The following is a 23951-nucleotide window of genomic DNA, read 5'->3' as shown; positions in this document are numbered from 1 at the left end:
CAAACCTGTCCAATCTTATGGTTAATACACTCCAATCACAACAATGCCCTGATTAAACTCTTCTGCACCTTCTCCAAAGTATCCCTTGTATAGTGTGGCCAAGGAACAGTGCACTGTACTCCAAATGTGCCCTTACCAAACTTTCATAGAGCTACAGCATCACTTTCCAGGTTTTATATTCAGTGCCAAAACCTGTGAAGGCAAGCACACTTTTTTTTAAACTAACCCTTTAAGGGAACTCTAAAGGTATTATCAGTGTATTTTTCAGTCATGATGCAATGAGTCCTCATCAATGCCATTATTTGCTGATAAGATATAGGAGCAAAATCAGGCCATTTGGCCCACTGAGTCTGTTCGCCATGATGGCATAATGTTACTGTTCCCTTTTTCACTTCGCTCATTCATTATGTGCCATGTCGTATGACATGGCCAATCATGGTCTTTTCATGACCATGGTTGTTCTTGGCCAATTTTTCTGCAGATGTGGTTTGCCATTGCCGCCTTCTGGGCAGTGTATTTACAAGATGGGTGACCCCAGCCATTATCAATACTCTGCAGAGATTGTCTGCCTGGCGTCCATGGTTGCATAACCGGGACTTGTGACGTGCACTAGCTGCTCATAAGGCCATCCACCACCTGCTCCCATGGCTTCACGTGACCCTGATCCGGGGGCTGAGCGGGTGCTACACCTTGCCCAAGGGTGACCTTCAGGCTAGTGGAGGGAAGGAGCACCTTACATCTCCTTTGGTAGAGACGTATCTCCATCCTGCCAACCAAAGGATCTTCTAGTTTAATTTTAGCAGCTTTTAGTTTAATTACATACTCTTGCAGTCATGCGTGAATGGTAAGAACACAAACTAAAAGCTGCTACATTCTATGGAATGTAACTTTCAAATGGTGGTCATAACCATTATGCATAGTTGAAAGTGCCTACTGTGTATACTTATCCCGTTGTATCTAAGCTTTTATTCATGTTTCAGATTCTAACTGAAGTTGAAGAATAACAAGCTGAAGCTAAGGGAGCAGGGTTTTTATTTATTTCAGGATGAGGTTGACACTAGAAAGCTCAGTCTTTATCGCCCAACTCTAATTACTTTTGAACCAAATGTTCTTGCTAAACCACCAAGATAGAAATGAGAAATTTCCACCTCTAATGGATACCTGTGAAACTTACAAGTTTTAATATTTGTGTGCTAGGACTTTTCTCCTCTTAAATCCCATACTATTAACTGAAATTTCACAGATGCTATGGTGGAACTTAAACTCGTCTCTCTGGCTTATTAGTCATGGTCTCTGGATTACTAGTCAATAACTAACCACAACAGTTTACTGCACTGGGAGCTTTCTCTCAATGAAATCTGTAGCTGGGGCTGTTGTGGATAATTCTGTTTTCCCCGGTGGCTATCAATGTAGTCGTCAACTTGAAAGCAGAGGCTATCAGTAGAGGTACTAGGACTTGATGTTTCAATCCCTATTGTAAGCCGGCACTCTGTGTGTTGGCAGTGGGCTTGGATTGGTGACAAGGAGGGTAGGTTTGTCATTGGGGTCATCAGGTGGGCACCCTCCTTCTTTGACGTTTCGTTGATGAGCCCACGACGTCTCCAGAGGGCTCAACGGTGCTACCTGGTGTCCCAGATACACTCCCCTCAGTTCCATACCCTCCTGTCTTCGTCTTGCAGCCCAGTTGTAATCCAGTTGCTGCTTTCTTCTGCTGCATTGGACAAGGACTTGATTGCTTGTTGGAGGGAGCGACCCCTCACCCCCCTCTTCTTCAATAGACTGGTCGTAGATGTAACAACAAATCCCCTGCATCCCACTTCTACAGGGAAAATCTTGGTCTTCCAGCCGTTCTGGGCAGCCTCAGTTGTCAGTTCAGAGTACTTGTTATGAAATGAACCGTTCCTTTTTAGGCGAATGGCCATGATATTACTTGTGGACGCATTGCGACACGGTAGCATAGTGGTTAGCACAGCGCTTTATGGTCCAGGCAACCTGGGTTCAATTCCCAATACTGCCTGTAAGGAGTTTGCACGCTGTCCCTGTGGCTGCGTGGGTTTCCTCCGGGTGCTCCGGTTTCTTCCCACAGTCCAAAGACGTACCGCTTGGTAGGTTAATTGGTCATTGTAAATTGTCCCATGATTGGGCTAGCGTTAAATTGGTGGGTGCATGACTCAAAGGGATAGAAGGGTCTACTTCGCACTGTATCTCAGTAAATAAATAAATTTGAAATCACCATTAATTGAATGCAAGTCTTTTCTTTTGAATGAGGAGGTGGTACAGATATGAAGGGCACTATGTATTTTCAATAATATCATGCTTGGCTATGTTTCATTTAGCCAATGCGTCTTGGCAAACTTTGCAAATGGAAAGTGAAAAACGCACTGATGTAATTTGACGGATAAAGCACCAAAACTCTGAACTGTATTGTCCTGGACTGTGCTCTGTCTGTATTCCCTATCTGCCTACATTTACTTCTCTGGATGCAGAACAATGGGGGAACTGACCCTGTGTGTGCAATAGCATTCAGCAAGGTCCTGATTGACATCAGGCAATTATCCAAGGGCTCAGTTCCAATTGTCAAAGACTTGGAGGTTTTTAAATGTCACTGATAGACAGATATTTAAAAACTATTAAAACATACTTGTAAAAAAAATCAAAAAATAACTTAATAAAATAAAACACTAACAAGTCCGTAAGATATAGGAGCAGAATTAGGCCATTTGGCCTATCCAGGCTGCTCTGCCATTTCATCATGGCTGATCCAATTTTTTTCTCTTGGCTTCAATTTCCTGCCTTCTCCCCGTATCCCTTCATGCCTTAATTAATCAAGAATCTATCAACCTCTGCCTTAAATATGCATAAAGGCTTGTCCTCCACAGGTGCCTGTGGCAATGAATTCCACAGATTCACCACTCTCTGGCTAAAGAAATTCTTCCCCCTCTCATGTCCCTTTATTCTGAGACTGTGTCCTCTGGTCTTAGACTCTCCCACTATAGGAAGCATCCACTCTATCGAGGCCTTTCAACATTCGACAAGGAATTTAAAAGATTGAAGAACTTTTATTGCCAGCAGCCTCATTCTAATAAATGTGAGCTGCAGTTCCTACACCAGTCCTTGCACAGAGTTGAAGGTTGGATGCAAAGAGTTTTTGGATCCTTTCGTTAGAGAGTTATTGCTCCCCAGTGACGAGTGCAATGGTAGAGTACACAATGAAATGACCTACAAGTCAGCTTGGACTTTGGGGTTGCGTGCCATGCGTCAGAGTAGACTACTCTGGAGGTTCATATTAGCTGGCCAATTTAGTTCAGTATGCTCTGTTAATCATCATAACAGAAAAGATTATACTTAACTCCGATATTTATGTTGTACATTCAGAAATCACAAATGGATCTGTGTCCCTGGTTCTGAAGCAACTACTTTGAAGTATGGGTAGTTCAGAACTAAAATCTGTGAGACTGAGGGGAAATTATACAACCTGGAGATTCGTCTGCTTACAGGCAGCGACAGAACAAGAATAGCGAAAGGACCCGAATTTTTTTAAAAAGACCAACACCCAATGCGCAGAGAGAGCGAAAACAAATTGTGCAAACAGTAAAACCAAGCAACAGCATGTAGAATGAAATTGAGTCCATAGACATGAAGCCCAGAGCAGCTGGAGCAGGGCCACAGCCTCAGTTCATCACACAGCAGGGCAAATAAAATAGAATGTACGGATAGAATTGCAGAAAATAAATGAAACTTGCACAAAATAAACACTAATATTGCCATTTTGAAGCTTCCTGCAGCACATGTGCTGCTACTCGGGGTTAAAATTGGCCTATTCTGAGAGGGAATGTTAGTATTGTAGGTGAAACCTTAACTTGAATTTATTCAGTTTAATTTCCAGCCACATTTAACTTAATCATACTGTATATACAAAGGACATCAGCTGTCAATATCATCGGCACCTTCCTAATTGCTACAACTAATATATACATATATACACGCATATAAAAAAATTGAGCAGGCAGTTGCCAATCTTCCTCTGAAATCTTGGGAATAAAAGAGACTTTTTCTGGAGGGTGCTATGAATAATCGAAGAGAAAAATCTTTTGGAGGATTTCAAAATAACTGATTTTCTTTTTGTTGAAAATTTCTTATTGTTGATTTTTAAAAAAGAATAATAATTTCATCTAGAGAGCAGACATGGTTGAATGAGATGGGATAGTTGGAAACGGGAAATGATTGAAGAATGCATTCTGCCAGAATTGGCAAGCCCATATATACGTGTTTCAGCATTCAGTTATTCAGCTGCCTGTACCTGAGGCATTGGCATTGGACTTGTGCACTAATTAATTGGGGGGAAAATCTGTCACTTGCAATCTGATCCTGCTTTGAAATCAATATTACAGGGCATTTTTTAATATAATGTTTGCTTTGCAATCTTTTAATTAAACCTTCACATTGATAAATGAGCAGAGGGAAAGTAGAGAAGACATTTGCCAGTGTGCCCAGTACTTGAGCTTTTCTGATCCACACTCAATTTGTATTTCAATTTTGTTTGGAATTTTTTTGGAGATGTATTGGGTATCCTAGTACCCGATGACCTCCTTCTAACTTGTACAACAGTTAGATTACTTTCTTTTCCTTTCCCCATAGACTATATAAGAGATGCTGAAGAGATGAAGGCCATATGTCAAGAGGTGGGCTCTATCAGTGAAAGTGTCTTTGACATTCGGTTCAATCTCAATGTGTATTGCCCAGGTAATGAGCAGTATTTGAGCTAAAATTATTTATTACTAAAATCATGTTTATTTATTTAAATTTTTGGTATTGTTTGTAAATTCTGTAAGAGTGAATTTCTGTTACATAAGGGACTGCAATATGGAAGTTACTTGCAGTTAAGTTTTAACCGGCTGGGGGTGGAGTGGCATCCACACTAGACTTTGAGGCGAGTGGTCCTGGGTTCGAATCCGGCTGGCTGCTCGCACACTTTCCATCTGTGCTGGGCCGAGTGTCAAACTAGCAACTCGGCTTCAGAAAAAGAAAACAGGCAAATGCTAACGGAAGGGCAAGAAATGCTGTCTGACGCACCACGAAGCTCAAAAAGGGATAAGAACAACTGCACTTAAGTTTAAGATTGTTTAATGCCATTTCCAGTAAACAAGTGTAAAGACTAATGAAATAATTGTTACTCCAGTACAAAAATACAAAAAAAACAATAAATATACAGTAAGTACATAACTAGCTTGTATACATTGATTGTAAGTCCATAAAGTAACACTAGGCACAGGAGTGCCTGTGCATAAGGTGGCCAACAGGAAATGATAAAGTAGAGGTGATGAGGGGCGGGCTAGTGGGTGAAGTTGACGATCAGCCTTGCTGCTTGGGGAAGTAACTGTTTTTGAGTCTGGTGGTCCTGGCATGGATGCTATGCAGTCTCCTCCCTGAAGCGAATGGGGCAAACAGTCCATGATGGATAGCAGGGTGGGTGGGATCTTTCATGATGTTACTTTTTTTTTCTTCCTCTTGTTACTGATACTGAGGCTCTAATTTTCCATTTATTCGACAATTTGCATTATACCAGTCTCCATTGCACATTGATCATAAAATAGATTTGATTTGCCAAGTGGGCATTGCTTTCACAAATGCTATTTATCTGAAATGAAAGTAATGGCTTTTGAGCATGATGGAACTGTTGAAAGTGTTTTAAGTTGCTTGTGCATCATGTAACAGTTGGTGAGTTTTTTTAGGTGACTTGCTTTGATGGCATTTAAATTAGAATTGAATTTTTTTTTGTTGCAGATATAAGATTTCATGAGTCTGAACAGGAAGCTCTGCAGCTTCAGAAGCGATTGATGAGGGATATTGCAGCCTTCATTGTGTCTGTACAAATTCCCAATTTTGTAAGTGACTATATGGAAAAAGTTCATGGATTTAAAGTATTATGTAGATTTGTAAGAATGAATTCTGTGATGAGAAAATATCAACATCTGTGCCACATAGAAATAGCTAAAGCTAATTTATCAGAGGTGAAGGGAAATTCAGTGTTGAGTGTTGATATTTAGATCATTGGTTGTGAATGAATAACCAAGAGTAGCTACTTGTTAGCATGAGAAATGTCAAGAAAGGGTTGAGGGACATGTTTAACATAGTTCTTTGGATTCATCATACTTACCACCATGGGTTCAGAGCAGATATTAGAGCTGTGGATGTTGGATGATGTCTACTGCACAGACTTGCTTCATCTCCCTCCTTTTGATTTCCAGATCAAAGACTGTGAGAGTCATGTCGTTGTACCTGCAGACAGTGCCACAATGACTGATGCTCTGCACAAATATGGAATTAATATTCGATACATTGGTAAAATAACACAGCAGATAAGCCAGTCAAAAAACAAGCAGTATTTAGAACATATCTCGGTAGGTATTCAAGTAAGAGATTGTTTCAAGGGAGGGGTCTGATTACAGAACCAGTAAATGATTATATTAAAGGTTCTCCCTAAGGCTTGGTTCAAAACTGTGTGACACTCAGTCATGCATTGCAAAGAATTCCAGTTGGTTGATGCTCAGTATTATTTAAATGGTTAAAAAATAGCAGCATGCTGCTGTGCAGAGGGACTTGGAAGTGTTTGTGTGCATGAATCACAAAAAGTTGGTTTGCAGGTGCAGCAGGCTATCAAGAAGGCAAATGGGATATTGGCCTTCATTGCGAGAGGTAGGTGGGGATAAGTCTATGGCCAGATCAGCCATGATTTAACGAGGGGTGATTGATAAGTTCGTGGCCTAAGGTAGAAGGAGTCAATTTTAGAAAACCTAGCACATTTATTTTTCAACATAGTCCCCTCCTACATTTACACACTTAGTCCAGCGGTCGTGGAGCATACAGATCCCTTCTTTGTAGAATTCGACGTCTGGGACCTCCAGAAAGTGGTCCACAGCAGGGGTGATTGATAAGTTCGTGCCCTAAGGTAGAAGGCGATGAGTTATTAACTTACAACTTTCTGCATAATCACTCAGAGTTGAACTGCGCGTGCATGTAACGAGAGCTGTATAACTCATCTCCCTCTACCTTAGGCCACGAACTTATCAATCACCCCTCGTATTGAATGGTGGCACAGGCTTGCCAGACAACCTACCCCTGCTCCTATTTCTAATGTCCTTACATTCAATAGTTTTGCTGAAGCCCTGAAATTGACCACGATATTCCTAGATGTACACACTTGTGGACCATGTTAGGTCTGGTTGTGCTACACGTACACATAATGAGAAGACACTCAGGCAGTATCCAAAGACATCTTTAAAAATAATAAACATTTATGTCATAAGTGGATGGTAACAAATAAGGAGTTGTAATAAAATGTGCCGATATTTACTCAAAATGTACATGACAACATGTGGATGTTTCACAGCTATCCATTATTTTATGTTGGGAAGAAGGTGATTGGTAATGAAACACATAGCTATCTCTAGATTTTCATATTCAAAATTTAGTAGTATAATTGATAGACTTTGAGTAGGTGGTCTTTGTTTAAAATTGTTTTGCATTTCTGCAGAGACTGCTGATCAGTGAAATCATCACCCGAGCGGCAAAGCATATTGTAGTCCTCTACCTGCAGGTAACAGCTCTGATCATTGAGTACACTCATTGGCTTCAGTAACCATAACTAATGCATTTTACAATTCATACACTTGAACAACACAATGGGAATGTCCCACGTTTCATTGATGTTCTGTGCAGAATTAGCTACTTTTAGTCAGTTTCAGTGGTGATGACCCCGTGGGTTTCAACTTGGCCTTTCTCAATTCCTTCAGTACTGTCCCATTATTTATATATTGTAAAGTTTGTGAGGGAATTATTGCCCTTTGTTAAACTGAAGATGATCTAGCATACTTTGGCAGAGGGGCAAGAAATTCTATCTTATTTATGCCTTTTCCATGAGATTTTCATCTATCTCAATTCCCAACAATGCATCTTGTTGGATACACATCTGATACAATTGAAACTAAAGCAACACTCTCAAAATGTTGAGGAACTCAGCAGGTCAGGAAGCATCTATGGAAAAGGGTAAGCGGTCGAAGTTTTGGGCTGAGATTTAAGAAGAGTTTTGGCCCAAAACGTTGACTGTTTATTCATTTCCATTGATGCTGCCTGACCTGCTGAGTTCCTCCAGTATTTTGTGTTTGTTGCTTTAGTTTCAATTGTTTCAGGCGTGTGTCCAGCAAGATGCATTGTTGGGAAATGAGATAGATGAAAATCTCATGGAACAGGCATAAATAAGATTGAATTTCTTGCCCCTCTGCCAAAGTGTGCCAGGATCCACAGACTTTCTTGTGTTTGTAATTAAAACTAATATTTATGAAATCTTAACTCGATATTGGGAAGCTTCAAAAGGGTGAAGCAATTGCACAGGACAATCTCCTCGTACAGCAGAAAAATGGACAAGGCAAGGTGCTTTATCTCAGGCATTTTATTCTGGTTACTTTATGTTTAAACAGTTTGTTTGGATTATGTTGCTTTCTTTTTGATGACGCTTCTGTGAAATGCATTGGGACCCGTTGGCTGTGTTGAAAATGCTGCATCAGTTTGTTGAGTAAGTTGTGGACTGAATCATAACTCAACATCTGTTCTTCTGACAAACATAACAAATTAAAGCAGGGGGGAGGATATTCAATCCCTTGAGCCTGCACTGCACCTTAGGATATGGGTGATTTATTTTTAGCCTCTGCCCCATTCCCATCAGTACACAATAACCTTTCAACCTCTTACTAATCAGGTATCTTTCGACCTCTGCAATAAAATAATTTCAACAACTCTGCTTCCAAACGTCTTTGAGGCGAATTCTAAAGACCTGTGGCCCACTGAGAGAAAGAAAGTGCCTTGAGGGCTTAAAAGAATAACACCTTATTTTTTAAACAGTAACTCCTAGTTCTAGACTCTCCCACAAGAGGAAATATCCTCTCCACATCAGCCCTCAGGATGTTATGTTTAATTTAACACTTCTAACTTCCAGTAACGCAAGACTAGTTTATCTAATGTTTTGTCATAGGAAATCCATTTATTTAAGACATTGTCTTGGTAATTTTAAGAAAACACATCTTGGATTTTCACATCCTAAAGTCTGGCACCAGAATTAAATGCAGTACATCATTCGTTGGCATTATGGTTCAATTATGTGTCAAACACGTGGCAGATGAAATTTCATGCAGGGAAGTGTGGGATGGTATATTTCATTTGTTAGGAATATGGGAAAATCTTACAAATTCAGAGGAGTTTCAGAAACCTATGTATGCATGGGATTATGGCATGCCAATTCAGAAAGCATACGATCCTGGGCGTACTGAGTAATATTGAGCCTTTATAACCTTTTACAAAGCACTGGTTAACCCACTTTTTTATTGATTGCTCCAGTTAAGAATTAGACACAATTGAGTCCAGAGATGCGTTTAGCTATACTTGGTAACTACTGCAGATTATTCTTCCCCTGAAGGACATCAGTGAACCACAGTTTGTTGCTACAATTCAGCAGATTCACAGAGACCAAGACTAGATCTTGATTTTAAATTCCTCGCTGCCATAATGGGATTTGAACTTGCCCTTAATGGTAGAGGCTTCTTGCTGTTGACCCAGTAATTAAAACTGCATTGTTACTGAAGATGTGTTGCAATCAATTCTGGTGGCCAGACTTTAGGATGTGAAATCCAAGAAGGCTCCAAGGTTGAGGGTTTTCATTCAGAATCAGGTTTAATATCACTGGCTTTTGTCAAGAATGTGTTGTTTTGTACCAGCAGTACATTGCAATACATGACTGGAAAAAAAACTATAAACTACAATAAGTAAACGTACATATAAAGATTAAATTATATAAGTAGTGCAAAAAGAGAGGAGAAAAAATAAATGAGGTAGTGTTCATGGATTCAATGTCCATTCAGGAATCTGATGGTGGAGAGGTAGAAGCTGCTCCTGAAGTGTTGAGTATGGCTTCAAGCTCCTGTACTTCATCCCTGATGCTAGCAATGGGAAGAAGGCATGTCCTGGGTGAAAGTGGTCTTTAATGATGGGTGCCGCCTTCCATGATGGCATCGCCATTTGAAGGTGTCCTCAGTGCCGGGGAGGGTGGTGTCCACAATGGAGCTGGCTGAGCTTACAACTTGTGAGTGTCTTTGGTGACACACCAAGGCTCCTCAAACTGCTAATGAAATGTAACTGCTATCGTGCCTTCTTTGTAACTGCATCAATATGTTGGGCCCAGGGTAGATTTTCAGAGATGTTGACACCCAGGAACTTGAATCTGCTCACCCTTCCCACTGCTGATCCCTCGATGAGGACTGGTGTGTGTTCCCTTGACTTTCCCTTCCTGAAGTCCACAGTCAGTTCCCTGGTCTTACTGATGTTGAGTGCAAGGTGGCTGTTGTAGCACCACTCAACCAGCTGATCTATCATGCTCCGGTATGTTACCTCGTCACCATCCGAAATTCTGCCAACAGTAGCAGTGTTATTGGCAAATTTATAGATGGCATTTGAACTGTGCTTAGCCACATACTTGTGGGTGTACAGAGAGTGGAGTAGTGGATTAAGTACACACTCTTGAGGTGGGCGAGTGTTGCTTGTCGTGAAGAAGAGATGTTATTTCTAATCCGCACAGATTGAGGTTTCCTGGTGACAAAGTTGAGGATCCTGTTGCAGAGGGAGGTACAGAGGCTCAAGTGTTTAAGTTCATTGATTAGAATTGAGGGTATTAGTTTTTCTTTGAATGCTGAGCTATAGTTGATAAACAGCCGCCTCACCTAAGTATTACTATTGTCCAGGTGATCCAAGGCTGATTGGAGAGCCAGTGAGGTTGCATCTGCTGTGGACCGATTGTGACAATAGGCAAATCGCAGTGCCCCCAGGTCCTTGCTTCTGCAGGAGTTGATTGTAGCTGTGACCAACCTCTCAAGCACTTCATCAACGTAGATGCAAGTGCCACTGGGAGACGGTCATTGAGGCAGCTCACCTTCCTCTTCTTGGGCACTGGTATGATTGTTGCCCTTTTGAAGCAGGTGGAAACCTCCAACTGCAGCAGTGAGAGATTGAAGATGACCCGGACAAAGGATATGGTAAAAAGCTGGGCTGATTGGTCTTGGAGAAGAGAAAGTTGTGAGAGAGATTCAGAGTTCAGAAAGGCCAGAGAATCTATTCTCATTAAATGAGAGGTCACCATTTGCAGGATATAGATTTAACATGTAAGGTGAGGGGTGACATGAGGTTGAATCTTTTTGCATCTCATTGTATCAGGGATTCACTGGAAGTTGTGGCTTTTTGAAAAGGAATCAACTGTATTGATACTTAAAAGTAAAGTATCTGCAGGGTTCCAGGCTTAGGGTAAGAGAAGGGGGTTTGCCTGGATTGATCTACAAAAACCTATGTTGATTCTGATTTATTCTTTTCAGTCAGTGGAAGTTCACCTAATTGTGTTTACTTTTACTTTTCTTACAGAGTGTGGAGTTATCAGCTCTTTCATCTGCCATTAGTCATTTCCTTAATTGTTTTCTGAGCTCCTACTCCAATGGTGTTACACACCTGCTTCCGGGCGAGCTTGCATCACGCAAGAAAAAAAACAAGCGCAAGATGCGGATTGCTGGGAGCGATGTGGCATGGGCTAGCCTGACTCCTACAGAGCTGTGGAAACAGATTAACACTGAAGCTGTTGAAAGCTTTGACTACGCCTTGACTTGGTATGTAATGGCATCAATAGCTGCCTTTGGCTGCCTTCTCCATCAGCCATTGTTATAGGCGAAGCAATTTTTGCTAAGGCTTGGTTTATTGATGTATGGGGTGGGACAACTTTGCTGAGCATCTTGAACTTCCACCACAACTGTGTGATTCAGGGGTATGGACTAGCTAAAGAAGAGAAGAGAGTCAATCTTCAAGACCTTGGACATTTTCCTAATAAACCCTGGTTTTGGAGAGATGTTGATCCCTGTTTGGAAGTGTAGATGAGTATTGCAGAAGTTTGAACTTGTTCATGAATACAAGCATAATATTACCATGTTTGATCATCTTTCCCGCAAGCCAGCTAGTAAAATTTCTGAGTTAAAGGATCCCTGTCTACTTAGACCAGTCATCTCCATATACAACAGTAAAGGCTGGGAACAAAATCCACCAGTAGGTAGAACTTGCATAGAACATAGAATAATACAACACAGGACCAGGTCCTTCTGCACATAATGTTGTGCCAAACAGCTAAAAAGCAAACCAAAAACACCCAAACACTAATTCCTCCTACATACATAATGTCCATATCCCTCCACCTCCGTTGCATCCAGGAGCCTATCTAAATGTCTTTTAAAAGCCTCTAATGTATTTGCCTCTCCCGCCCTACCAGGCATGGTGTTCCAGGCATCCACTTCTCTGAGTAAAAAAATTTGCCCCTCTCATCCTCTTTGAACCTCCCCCTTCACTGTCAATACATGCTGTCTGGTATTAGACATCTCAACCCTGGGAAACAGATACTCTCTGTCCACTCTATCTGTGCCTCTCATAATCTTATAAACCTCTATCAGATCTCCCCTCAGCCTCCGACACGCCAACCCAAGTTTTTCCAGCCTCTTGTGATGGCACATGCCCTCTAAACCAGGCAGCATCCTGCTGAACCTCTTCTGGCCCCTCTCCCAAGCCTCAACATCCTTCCTACCAGAACCATGTGCAATACTCCAGATGTGGCCTGACCAGAGTTTGATAACTTTGCAACTAATATAGCCAAACTTGTAATACTTTTTAGCAGGATGGTGATACATCTGAAAATGCTAAAGGGTGGTGGGAATGAGAAAATGGCATTGTCATCTATTTAGTTTATCGTCTCTGTTTGACTATAAAATTATGTTTTTGATCGGTGTGTTCCAGTGCTGGGATTGATCAGGCAGTGGAGCAGTTTGGCCTACAGAAGGTGTCTCTTTTGCGTGAGTTCTGCTTAAAGGCTGGAATTCAGGTATTGCTGAATCTTTAATTATAACTACGTGTCATACGCACAATCTGCATTACTGTGGTAGTCTTTCAGCATGCTGCAAGCAGCAGCCGTACTATTGTCCTGCTTGGCTCATCAGATGGGCCTTCCAGTACGTTGCTCAGTAATTTTAGAAGGATGCAGTGTACTGAACAAAGCATGTCTATTACTGGAAAATTGATTGTGCTTATAGTGCTTTTTTGCAAGAAGCATATGTAGAAAAATGAAATAATACAAAATGGTAGCAATACTCAGCAGGTTCAGGCAACATCACTGAGAGAACAGCATGGTTCAAGTTTCAGGTTGGTAAAAAATCGACTAAGAAAAATAATGTGCAACGTGTCTGGGTGAATTTATTGCATTGGGTGTGGAAGGCAGCAACTCTTTGTGTAAGTTGGCGCGGTTTTGTCCCATAAGTATTGCAGAATTCCCAATTCTTCCTTCCACTGTGTTTTGCCCACAGTGAGGCCCTCATTGTTTAATATAGTGCTCTCTTATATTCTTAGAAGTAATTGAAGAATGGGAGGAAAGATTAAAGAACTTTTCATCATAAGTTATGGTTGGGTAGATGTCAGTTAACTGATATGCACACACAATCTAAAATTGCTTAGTAGCTGGTAGGATTAATTTTGAGAATTTTAAATTGCACTATAAATCAAATTGTTTTAGAAGTCAACAGGGAGAATTCTTGTTGATTTTTGTTTACCACAATTTTCATTTAAATCACACTTTTAAAGAGGTTGAATGCGCTTCATAGGAACATAATGAAATTTATTTATTTAGAATACAGCACAGAATAGAGCTTTCCAGCTCTTCAAACCACACTGCCCAGCAACCCTGAACAACTCTGATTTTAACTCTAGCCTAATCACTGGACAATTTGCAATGACCAATTAACCTACTCAGTATGTCTTTGGACTGTGGGAGGAAAGTGGAGCACCCAGAGAAAGCCCCTACATTCTGCGGGGAGGATGTACAGAGACCCTTTACAGAGGGTGCCGGGATTGAACTCAGTTTCCAACACCAGGAACTGCAGCAGCATTGTGCTAACTTCTATGCTACCATTACTGCCCTATGTTTTGGCTTCTGCAGTCACCACATCTTTTCAAATCAAATGAATCCAAGTCGGCACTGATGCATTCAGTAATTAATCCCATCATGTTTTAATCAAAATTTTAGAGAGTAGGTTTGGAGCCAGTCACTGAATCGAACCAGTTTGTATTAAATTAAGTCAGGAAGCCATCTACTGTTAAGGGAAGATTGAAAATCATTGTTAGATGTTGTTAAAGCAGAGACCGGAAGGCAACTGATCTCAAGTGTTTGATGGCAGACATGGGGTTGGGAAAATTGCTAAATCATTGGGTGGATATTATGGAGAAACAAAATCTAATTGGTTTTAATATCCCAGAGTCTTCGTCGAGAAAACTCACATTTACACAAGAAGAGATTAGGGTTGTTCCACTTGCTCTTTTTAGGCCAAATAGTTTAGCAAGTGATTGCCAACAAAAAAAAACAACTTTACATTTGTTGGGGATGAAAGAAAAATAACTCCTCCTCCCCACCCTCGGTTGAATCTTGAGTTTCCTTCAATAAGTCCTGAAGGAGCTCTACTGAAGTTTATCATCTTTTGGTTCATCTGAGCACTCCTCTTTCCCAAAGACAACCATATGCTAAATATCACTTGGCGTTCATAAACTATTTTGGTGTTGGCATTCATAAACTATTTTGGTGTTGAAAATTCATGGATAATCTGGACCTTGATGAATTAGATGTTCAATTTTGTGTACCTTTCAGCATTGATCAGAGGGGAAATGTGATTACAAAGGTTTGTTTTGTCCTTCTGCAACTCCATCTCATGAGCATTTGAGTCTTGGTGGCAGTTCAGCTACATATTACCCAATGTTGTATAGCTTATCATATTTGGACAACTTCAGACCGCAAATTACTTGACCTTTAGCTCTGGCTCCAGCCCGGACCTCAACTGCCATCACCTCTAATCTGAGACCTTCCTCGCTGCCGCTGGACCCTCGGGTTCCACTTCCCCCATCACCAGTCTTCAACTCTGAGCCTCTCAGGCTCCCCTGACACCTCTTGGGTCCTCAGAGCTTCCTCCTTCCTTCCATCCTGAACACCCCAACCCCAACCCTTCCCACCCCCCCCTTCCACTGATGCCGTCACCTCTCTGATCTCAGCTCTAATCCCTGCTGTGCCTTCACCATTCCCTCCGACCTTCCCCTCTCTGAGGTGGAATATTCTGTCCCCAGCAAGGGCCTTGCTTTTGCCTCCTTCGCCCACACCTCTGTGAGTTTGGTGCTTGCCACGACACCAAGTCTGTCTCCAAGCCCACTTCTTTGGCAAGAATTCCCCATCTCACACTGATGACCCTCTTCCCATCTCCAACCCTCCTTCTCTTCTTGGACACCCTGCCCTGGTTCTCTGCCTGCTCTGGGTCTTTTCAACTTTATTGCCAATGAGATAGCGGTACTGAAGAAGAGTCTCAGTCCAAAATGTGGACTGTTTGTTCATTTGCACAGATGCTGCCTGACCTGCTGAGTTCCTGCAGTGTTTTGTGTGTGTTGCTCTGGATTTCAGCATCTGCAAAACCTCTTGTGTTTTGGATTATTTCTACCTTTTGAGGGGGACACATGTACTTTCAGAGTCGTTTCAAGCCATAAGCATTTTTTTGATTTATTGAGTTGCTTATGATGTCCTTAAATATTTTCTCTTAGGTTCTGCTGCGGGATTACAACTTTGACAATCGTCACAAACCCACTTTCACAGAGGACGACATTCTTAACACATTCCCTGTGTTCAAGCACATTATTGTGAAAGCAACAGATGCTGAGAAGGTTTATCAGAAAGCCAAAACTAAAATTCAGAAAGGTACGCAGTCACATTGAAGGAAAAATCCCAATGTACTTGGGTAGAACAGGGCTCAAGTAGAGAGAGTTCAATATTTCCTTTAGATGTTATTAAGGCTGAGAATAAAATTAGATCTGAAAAAGACCTTATAGAGTAGGGGTTCCCAACTTTTCTTATGCCATGGACCAATACCATTAAGCAAGTGGTCCATGGAGCCCTGTTACAGAGCAAGAGTTCAGAGCCAGAACCACTCCACGTTGTGAAAGGCTACACTGTGTGCTTGAAAAAAATTTTAAAAAAAACAAAAAAAAGCAAGTGGGCATGGAGACAGACTGATTATTGTGTGCCACTAAATTTTACAACATTGCATGAAATGCAAATGTGCTGATGGTGGTGTGTAACAAAGTTTGATAATGCCCCTCCCACTTTTAATACCAAACAGTGAACAAGTACACGTGCTGGAAAATAGTCAGGATTTGTGGAGAGCAAATGGAGTAAGCATTTTGGTTCAATGGCATTCAATTGAATACCGTTCTAATTGACCGGAAACTTCAACTCCCTCCTTCCCTCCTTCCCCTCCCTTTCTGTGCAAATGCTGCTTGACTTGCTGACTACTTGTTGACCATTCTGTTTTAATTTCACTGTTTTCTTAAAAATATCAAATTCTTGATGAATTTTGGATTTTTGCTACCTCAGTCCAAGTACAATCCTTTCAAAGTGCAGTATCGATAGTGATCAGAAAGTTTATTTCCTTCTGTATTGCTAACTTCAATTCTTATTAGAGAACATAGAACATAGAAAAGTACAGCAAAGGAAAAGGTCCTTCAGCCCACAATGTTCTGCCAAACCAATCAAATCAGTAATCAAATGGGGAACTAAATTAATCTCTTCTGCCTACACAGTGTCCACATCCTTCCATCTTCCTCATATTCATGTACCTATCTAAATGTCTCTTAGAAGTTCCTAACCCTTCTGCCTCTACCACCACCACCCCAGACAGTGCATTCCAGGCACCCACCACTCTCTTGGGGTGGGGTGGGGGGGGAAGAACTTGCCCTTCACATCTCCTTTGAAATGACCCCTTCTCACCTTAAATGCATGCCCTCTGGTATTGGAGATTTCAAGCCTTGGAAAAAGATATTTCTTTCTACTCTGTCTATGCCTCTCATAATCTTATAAACCTATATCATGTATCCCCTTGGCCTCTGCCGCTCCAAAGAAATCAACCCACGTTTATCCAGACTCTCATTGTAGCATGTGCACTTTAATTCAGCCAGCATGCTGATAAACCTCTTCTGCACCCTCTCCAAAGTCTCAACATCCTTCAAAATGCAATAATCCAGATATCGCCCAAGTAGAGTTTTATAAAGCTGAAACTTGGTGCCTCAACTAATAAAGGCAGGCATGCCATATGCCTTCTTAACCACTTTATCAACCTGTATCAGGAAGCTATGAACTTGGACCCCAAAATCCCTCTGCTCATCAACGCTGCTAAAGATCTTCACCTCTACAGTGTACTGACTTGTAACTTACATTTGACCTAGCATGGTGTAACACTTCACATTTAGCCGGGTTAAACTCCATCTGCCATTTCTCTGCAAATGATCTATAGTGCCTGAAAAAGTATTTAACCCCCAACCCTCTGTTCATGTAAATGAGCATTACAACCAGGGGATGAGCGGACTCTATTTTCTAAGGAAGCTGAGATTCTTCAATGTGTGCAGCAGAATGTTGATCTTTTACAATTGTCTTTGCTGCTTTGTGCTGGGGGTGCAAAAAGACTAAACTCATCAAAAAGGCTTACATAGAACATAGAATAGTACAGCACAGTACAGGCCCTTTGGCCCACAATGTTATGCCGACCCTCAAACCCTGCCTCCCATATAACCTCCCACTTTAAATTCCTCCATATACCTGTCTAGTAGTCTCTTAAACTTCACTACTGTATCTACCTCCACCACTGACTCAGGCAGTGCATTCCACGCACCAACCACTCTCTGAGTAAGAAACCTTCCTCTAATATCTCCCTTGAACTTCCCACACCTTACCTTAAAACCATGTCCTCTTGTATTGGGCAGTGGTGCCCTGGGGAAGAGGTGCTGGCTATCCACTCTATCTATTCCTCTTATTATCTTGTACACCTCTATCATGTCTTCTCTCATCCTCCTTCTCTCCAAAGAGTAAAGCCCGAGCTCCCTTAATCTCTGATCACAATGCATACTCTCTAAACCAGGCAGCATCCTGGTAAATCTCCTCTGTACCCTTTCCGATGCTTCCACATCCTTCCTATAGTGAGGTGACCAGAACTAGACACAGTACTCCAAGTGTGGCCTAACCAGAGCTTGTTCCGTCCTTGGCTACAATCCGGACTCTTCTGAGTTAGTGTTGGAGTGGAGGTGACTAAACAAACTGTTACCCATTATGGACAATCCGGCACCTCCTCTCCATGAGCTACTGAATAAGCAGCAGAGCACCTGTTAAGACAGACTCATTCAGCTCTGCTGTCAAAAGTATCGTTACAGAAAATCTTTCCTACTAAATGCAATAAGCATATACAACAGTTCATCTCTGTGTGGCAGGAGAACATACATCATAGTACAATAGTCTGTGTTTTATTATTAAATGCATTATTGCAAATTGGTACATTGTGTATATTATTCTGTATGTTATTAGTTAATTTTGCACAGTAATGTACTAAATGCTGTGATGAGAGTATTTCCCATTTGGAGTCAATAATTATTATTTTGATCAATTTAGCTGAGAATTTTTATTTGTAAATCACATGCCCCATTTCTCACAGGCCCCCCCAAAAACAGGGAGAAGTGTAAAACATGAAAAACAAAAAATTCAAAAACCGAGAAGTCAGCAGTTCAAAAGTATTTGTTCCCCTTTGCTTGGTACTTAGTTGAGCCACCTCTCACGGCTATTGCGGCCAGTAGTCTTTTTGGATAAAGTCTCTATTAGCTTCGCACAATGTGATGGATCAAGATTTGCCCATTCCTCCTGTGCCATGTTAGAGGGAGTGGTGGTGAACAACAATCTTGAGCGCTCTGATTGGGCCACTCAAGGACATCAATTTTCTTCATTGAAGCCACTCCATGGTTGCTCTGGCAGTCCTGCTGGAAGATGAACTTACTCCCCAGTTTAAGCTTTCTGGCAGAGGCTAGCAGGTTTTCATCCAGGATCTCTCTGTATTTAGCAGCATTCATCTTCCCATCAACCCTGACCAGATTTCCAGTCTCTGCTCTTGCACTTCTTAAACTGCTTGTACTCAGAAGATCCCAGTTTATACTTGGGAAGTTGAAATCCCCCATGACAACAGCCCTGTTGTTTTTACACCTTTCCATAATCTGTCTGCGTATCTGTTCCTCAATGTCCTTGTGGCACTCTACCTACTTCTGAGTTCTAACCAATATAGACTCAGTGGATGAGCCTTATGCCATCTAAGTGCAGCTGTGGTTTTGTCCCTGATGAGTTGTGCAGTGTGCGTGTTCTGCCCGCACCTGCCCCGTCTCTGTCTCTGTCTCTGTCTCTATCTCTATCATGGCCACATTATCATCATTCCATATACTGATCCATGCTCTGGGTTCAACATCATTAGCCATAATACTTATAGTGTTAAAAGATAAACACTTCCAAACTATCTGTCCCATCGTATCTATCGCCCTGTTCCTGCCTGCTTTTACTGGCCTTGATAACTACCTTCCTCTCCATCCCTCCTCCTCCTAACCCAGTGCCTGGTTCCCATTGCCCCTGCCAAACTAGTTTAAACCCTCCTCTTATTGTTTTTATTTCTAGGAAATATTAAGGAAGGTTTTGAATTAATTAAGGAATCTTTAAGCTTGTTCAAAAATGTGTATGGACCGTTGCACTCGGACGTCTGTGGTTGTTTGCACCTGCTTGCACAGTTGAATTATGTCATGGATGATATACCTGAGGTGAGTAAATACTTCTAACTGTGTGCTGGAAGTTTTATGCCCAGACTAAAAGTATTCAATAATTGCCTATTGTTTACCTGCATTGTTCGATCCTGATGGTACGTTTCATGTGGCAGAGTTTTTCAAGTGGAAAGGAGGATCTGATTGTCAAATAATTCTTCACATTAAGCTGCACGTGAAATGGATGCTTCAAATGGTCTCTATCTGCTGTTTTAATCTGGAGATGTGCAGCGTTCAATACTATTCATTTACAATCTAGGCATATCTGTGACCATACCAATTGCCGTCTCATTGCCATCAACACTGATCTCTTGAATAAATCAACAGACAGGCAATTGAAAGACCTGCAGTTAATTTCCCAATTTTTTTAAAACCACTCTTCACTGGTATTCACAGGAACATTTATGAAGTGGAAGTGTAATGATGGAGACATACCAAAAAATAGAATCAGTAATAGAAGAGATTTTTAAAGGATTTGTTGTATTTAATATACTGTAAGTAAGATCTTCTGCCTGGTGATGACAGAAGAAACATCCTCGTTCTTGATTTGCAGAGCTCACTATCTCTAGATCAGGGGTTCCCAATCTCGGGTCCACAGACACCTTGGTTAATGTGAGGGGTCCATGGCATAAAAAGGGTTGGAAACCCCTGCTCTAGACAGTTCAATCACAGTGATGTTAGTGTGGCTGTGGACTTGCCTTTAATATCATTTATTGGTAAGAAATGATATTAAATCATTAGAAAGAGATGATATAGGATCGGAAGGTGCAGAATCTTTATGGGTTGAGCTAAGAAATCGCAGGGGTAAAAGGACCCCGATGGCAGTTATTTATAGGCCTCCAAACAGCTGCAGTGATGTGGACTACAAATTACAACAGGAAATAGAAAAGGCTTGCCAGAAGGGCAGTGTTATGATAATTGTGGGGGATTTTAACATGCGAGTGGATTGGGAAAATCAGGTCAGCACTGGATCTCAAGAGAGAGAACTTGTAGAATGTCTGCGAGATGGCTTTTTAGAACAGCTTGTTGCTGAGCCCAGTAGGGGATCGGCTGTACTAGATTGGGTATTGTGTAATGAACCAGAGGTGATTAGAGAGATTGAGGTGAAGGAACCCTTCAGTGGTCATAACATGATTCAGTTCACTGTGAAATTTGAAAAAGAGCAGCCAAAATCTGATGTGTCGGTATTTCAGTGGAGTAAAGGAAATTACAGTGGCATGGGAGAGGAACTGGCCAAAGTTGACTGGAAAGGGACACTGGCGGGAAAGATGGCAGAGCAGCAGTGGCTGGAGTTTATGCGAGAAGTGAGGAAGGTGCAAGGCAGGTATATTCCAAAAAAAGAAATTTTCGAATGAAAAAAGGATACAACCGTGGTTGACAAGAGAAGTCAAAGCCAAAGTTAAAGCAAAGGAGAGGACATACAAGGAAGTAAAACCTAGTGGGAAGACAGAGGATTGGGAAGTTTTTAAAAGCTTACAAAAGGAAACTAAAAAGATCATTAAGAGGGAAAAAATTAACTATGAAAGGAAGCTAGCAAATAATATCAACGAGGATACTAAAAGCTTTTTCAGGTATATAAAGAGTAAAAGACAGGTGAGAGTAGATATAGGACCGATAGAAAATGATGCTGGAGAAATTGTAATGGGAGATAAGGAGATGGCAGAGGAACTGAACGAGTATTTTGCATCAGTCTTCACTGAGGAAGACATCAGCAGTACACAGGACACTCAAGGGTGGCAGGGAAGAGAAGTGTGCACAGTCACAATTACGACAGAGAAAGTACTCAGGAAGCTGAATAGACTAAAGGTAGGTAAATCTCCCAGACCAGATGGAATGCACCCTTGTGTTCTGAAGGAAGTAGCTGTGGAGATTGCGGAGGCATTAGCGATGATCTTTCAAAAGTTGATAGATTCTGGCATGGTTCCGGAGGACTGGAAGATTGCAAATGTCACTCTGCTATTTAAGAAGGGGGCAAGGAAGCAAAAAGGAAATTATAGACCTATTAGCTTGACATTGGTGGTTGGGAAGTTGTTGGAGTCGATTGTCAAGGATGAAGTTACAGAGTACCTGGAGGCATATGACAAGATAGGCAGAACTCAGCATGGATTCCTTAAAGGAAAATCCTGTCTGACAAACCTATTACAATTTTTTGAGGAAATTACAAGTAGGCTAGACAAGGGAGAGGCAGTGGATGTTGTATATTTGGATTTTCAGAAGGCCTTTGACAAGGTGCCACACATGGGGCTACTTAACAAGATAAGAGCCCATGGAATTACGGGGAAGTTACATACATGCATAGAGCATTGGCTAATTGGCAGGAAACAGAGAGTGGGAATAAAGGGATCCTATTCTGGTTGGCTGCCAGTTACCAGTGGTGTTCCACAAGGGTCCGTGTTGGGGCTGCTTCTTTTTACATTGTACATCAACGATTTGGATTATGGGATAGATGGCTTTGTGGCTAAGATTGCTGATGATACAAAGATAAGTGGAGGGGCCGGTAGTGCTGAGGAAACAGACAGTCTGCAGAGAGACTTGGATATATTGGAAGAATGGGCAAAGAAGTTGCAAATGAAATACAATGTTGGAAAGTGTATGGTTATGCACTTTGGCAGAAGAAATAAACGGGCAGACTATTATTTAAATGGGGAAAGAATTCAAAGTTCTGAGATGCAACGAGACTTGGGAGTCCTCGTACAGGATACCCTTAAAGTTAACCTCCAGGTTGAGTCAGTGGTGAAGAAAGCGAATGCAATGTTGGCATTCATTTCTAGAGGAATAGAGTATAGGAGCAGGGATGTGATGTTGAGGCTTTATAAGGCGCTGGTGAGACCTCACTTGGAGTACTGTGGGCAGTTTTGGTCTCCTTATTTAAGAAAGGATGTGCTGATGTTGGAGAGGGTACAGAGAAGATTCACTAGAATGATTCCGGGAATGAGAGGGTTAACATATGAGGAACGTTTGTCCGCTCTTGGACTGTATTCCTTGGAGTTTAGAAGAGTGAGGGGAGACCTCATAGAAACATTTCGAATGTTGAAAGGCATGGACAGAGTGGACGTGGCAAAGTTGTTTCCCATGATGGGGGAGTCTAGTACGAGAGGGCATGACTTAAGGATTGAAGGGCGCCCATTCAGAACAGAAATGTGAAGAAATTTTTTTAGCTAGAGGGTGGTGAATCTATGGAATTTGTTGCCATGGGCAGCAGTGGAGGACAAGTCATTGGGTGTATTTAAGGCAGAGATTGATAGGTCTCTGAGTAGCCAGGGCATCAAAGGTTATGGTGAGAAGGTGGGGGAGTGGGACTAAATGGGAGAATGGATCAGCTCATGATAAAATGGCGGAGCAGACTCGATGGGCCGAATGGCTGACTTCTGCTCCTTTGTCTTATGGTCTTTATGGACAGCACGTTGTGATCAACAGCAGCTACCACCTTCTAATCAGAATCAGGTTTACTATCACCTCTGTGTATGTCGATAGTATCATTCACTAGCATGTGTCATGAAATTTGTTAACTCAGCAGCAGCAGTTGTTAAATGCAGTACATGATAATATAGAAAGGGGAAAAATAAAGTATATGGAATAGATTAAATACAGTGTAACAACAGAAAAAATATATAAACAATAGCAAGATAACAAAGGTGCTTCATATCAGTATTGTATACAAAAAAAAAATCAAATCCCAGAAGGAGATACCAGAGTGCATGAGGAAAGGCCCAGGGAAAGTGGTACGTTTCATAAATGGATGAGAGTTTTTGAGAATAAACTCTAGAGCTTGGGCCCGGGAGTCAATTTTGGAACAATTTTAAATTGGGGAATTTAGGATTGGAATGCTGATGTTTTACGGGTTTCAAGGCCTGGAGAAAGTGTAGAGGGACAGGAGACATGGAGAATTTGAAAAGAGGATTTCAAGTTTTACAATCAAAGCACTGCTTGACCAAAATAGGTCAACAAGCAAAGGTGACTGAATGGAACATGGACAACATAGCTGGATGACCTCAAGTTTATGGAGAGCGTGGTGAGGGAGATCAATTTGGAATGTGCTGGAGTAGTTAAATCTTGAGACGAAAGATCTGGATAGGGGTTCCACCACCTGTTGACTGATTAGATTAGATTATGAAGACACGCAGTCCTCACTTATTTAGCAATGCATGCATTAAGAAATGATACAATGTGGGGCAGGAGTGATTTTT

General features: G+C 41.5%; 1 protein-coding gene across 3 annotated transcripts in view; it reads left to right on the top strand.

Annotated features, from left to right (window-relative positions):
* LOC140190901 (clustered mitochondria protein homolog) overlaps positions 1 to 23951 on the top strand; it is a 97365-nt gene that overhangs the window by 41913 nt on the left and 31501 nt on the right. For all 3 annotated transcript variants that reach the window (XM_072247844.1, XM_072247842.1, XM_072247843.1), the window contains exons 12-19: positions 4639 to 4743; positions 5785 to 5885; positions 6249 to 6401; positions 7535 to 7597; positions 11458 to 11696; positions 12865 to 12949; positions 15694 to 15847; positions 19625 to 19764. In XM_072247844.1, coding sequence (XP_072103945.1) covers positions 4639 to 4743; positions 5785 to 5885; positions 6249 to 6401; positions 7535 to 7597; positions 11458 to 11696; positions 12865 to 12949; positions 15694 to 15847; positions 19625 to 19764 — 1040 coding nt within the window. The remainder of the gene's footprint in view (positions 1 to 4638; positions 4744 to 5784; positions 5886 to 6248; positions 6402 to 7534; positions 7598 to 11457; positions 11697 to 12864; positions 12950 to 15693; positions 15848 to 19624; positions 19765 to 23951) is intronic.

Source organism: Mobula birostris, chromosome 31 (genome assembly GCF_030028105.1).
Source record: "Mobula birostris isolate sMobBir1 chromosome 31, sMobBir1.hap1, whole genome shotgun sequence".
In the NCBI taxonomy this organism is placed as follows: Eukaryota; Metazoa; Chordata; class Chondrichthyes; order Myliobatiformes; family Myliobatidae; genus Mobula; species Mobula birostris.
The sequence above is the reverse complement of the archived record's forward strand: the minus strand, read 5'-3'. Positions and strand labels throughout refer to the sequence as shown.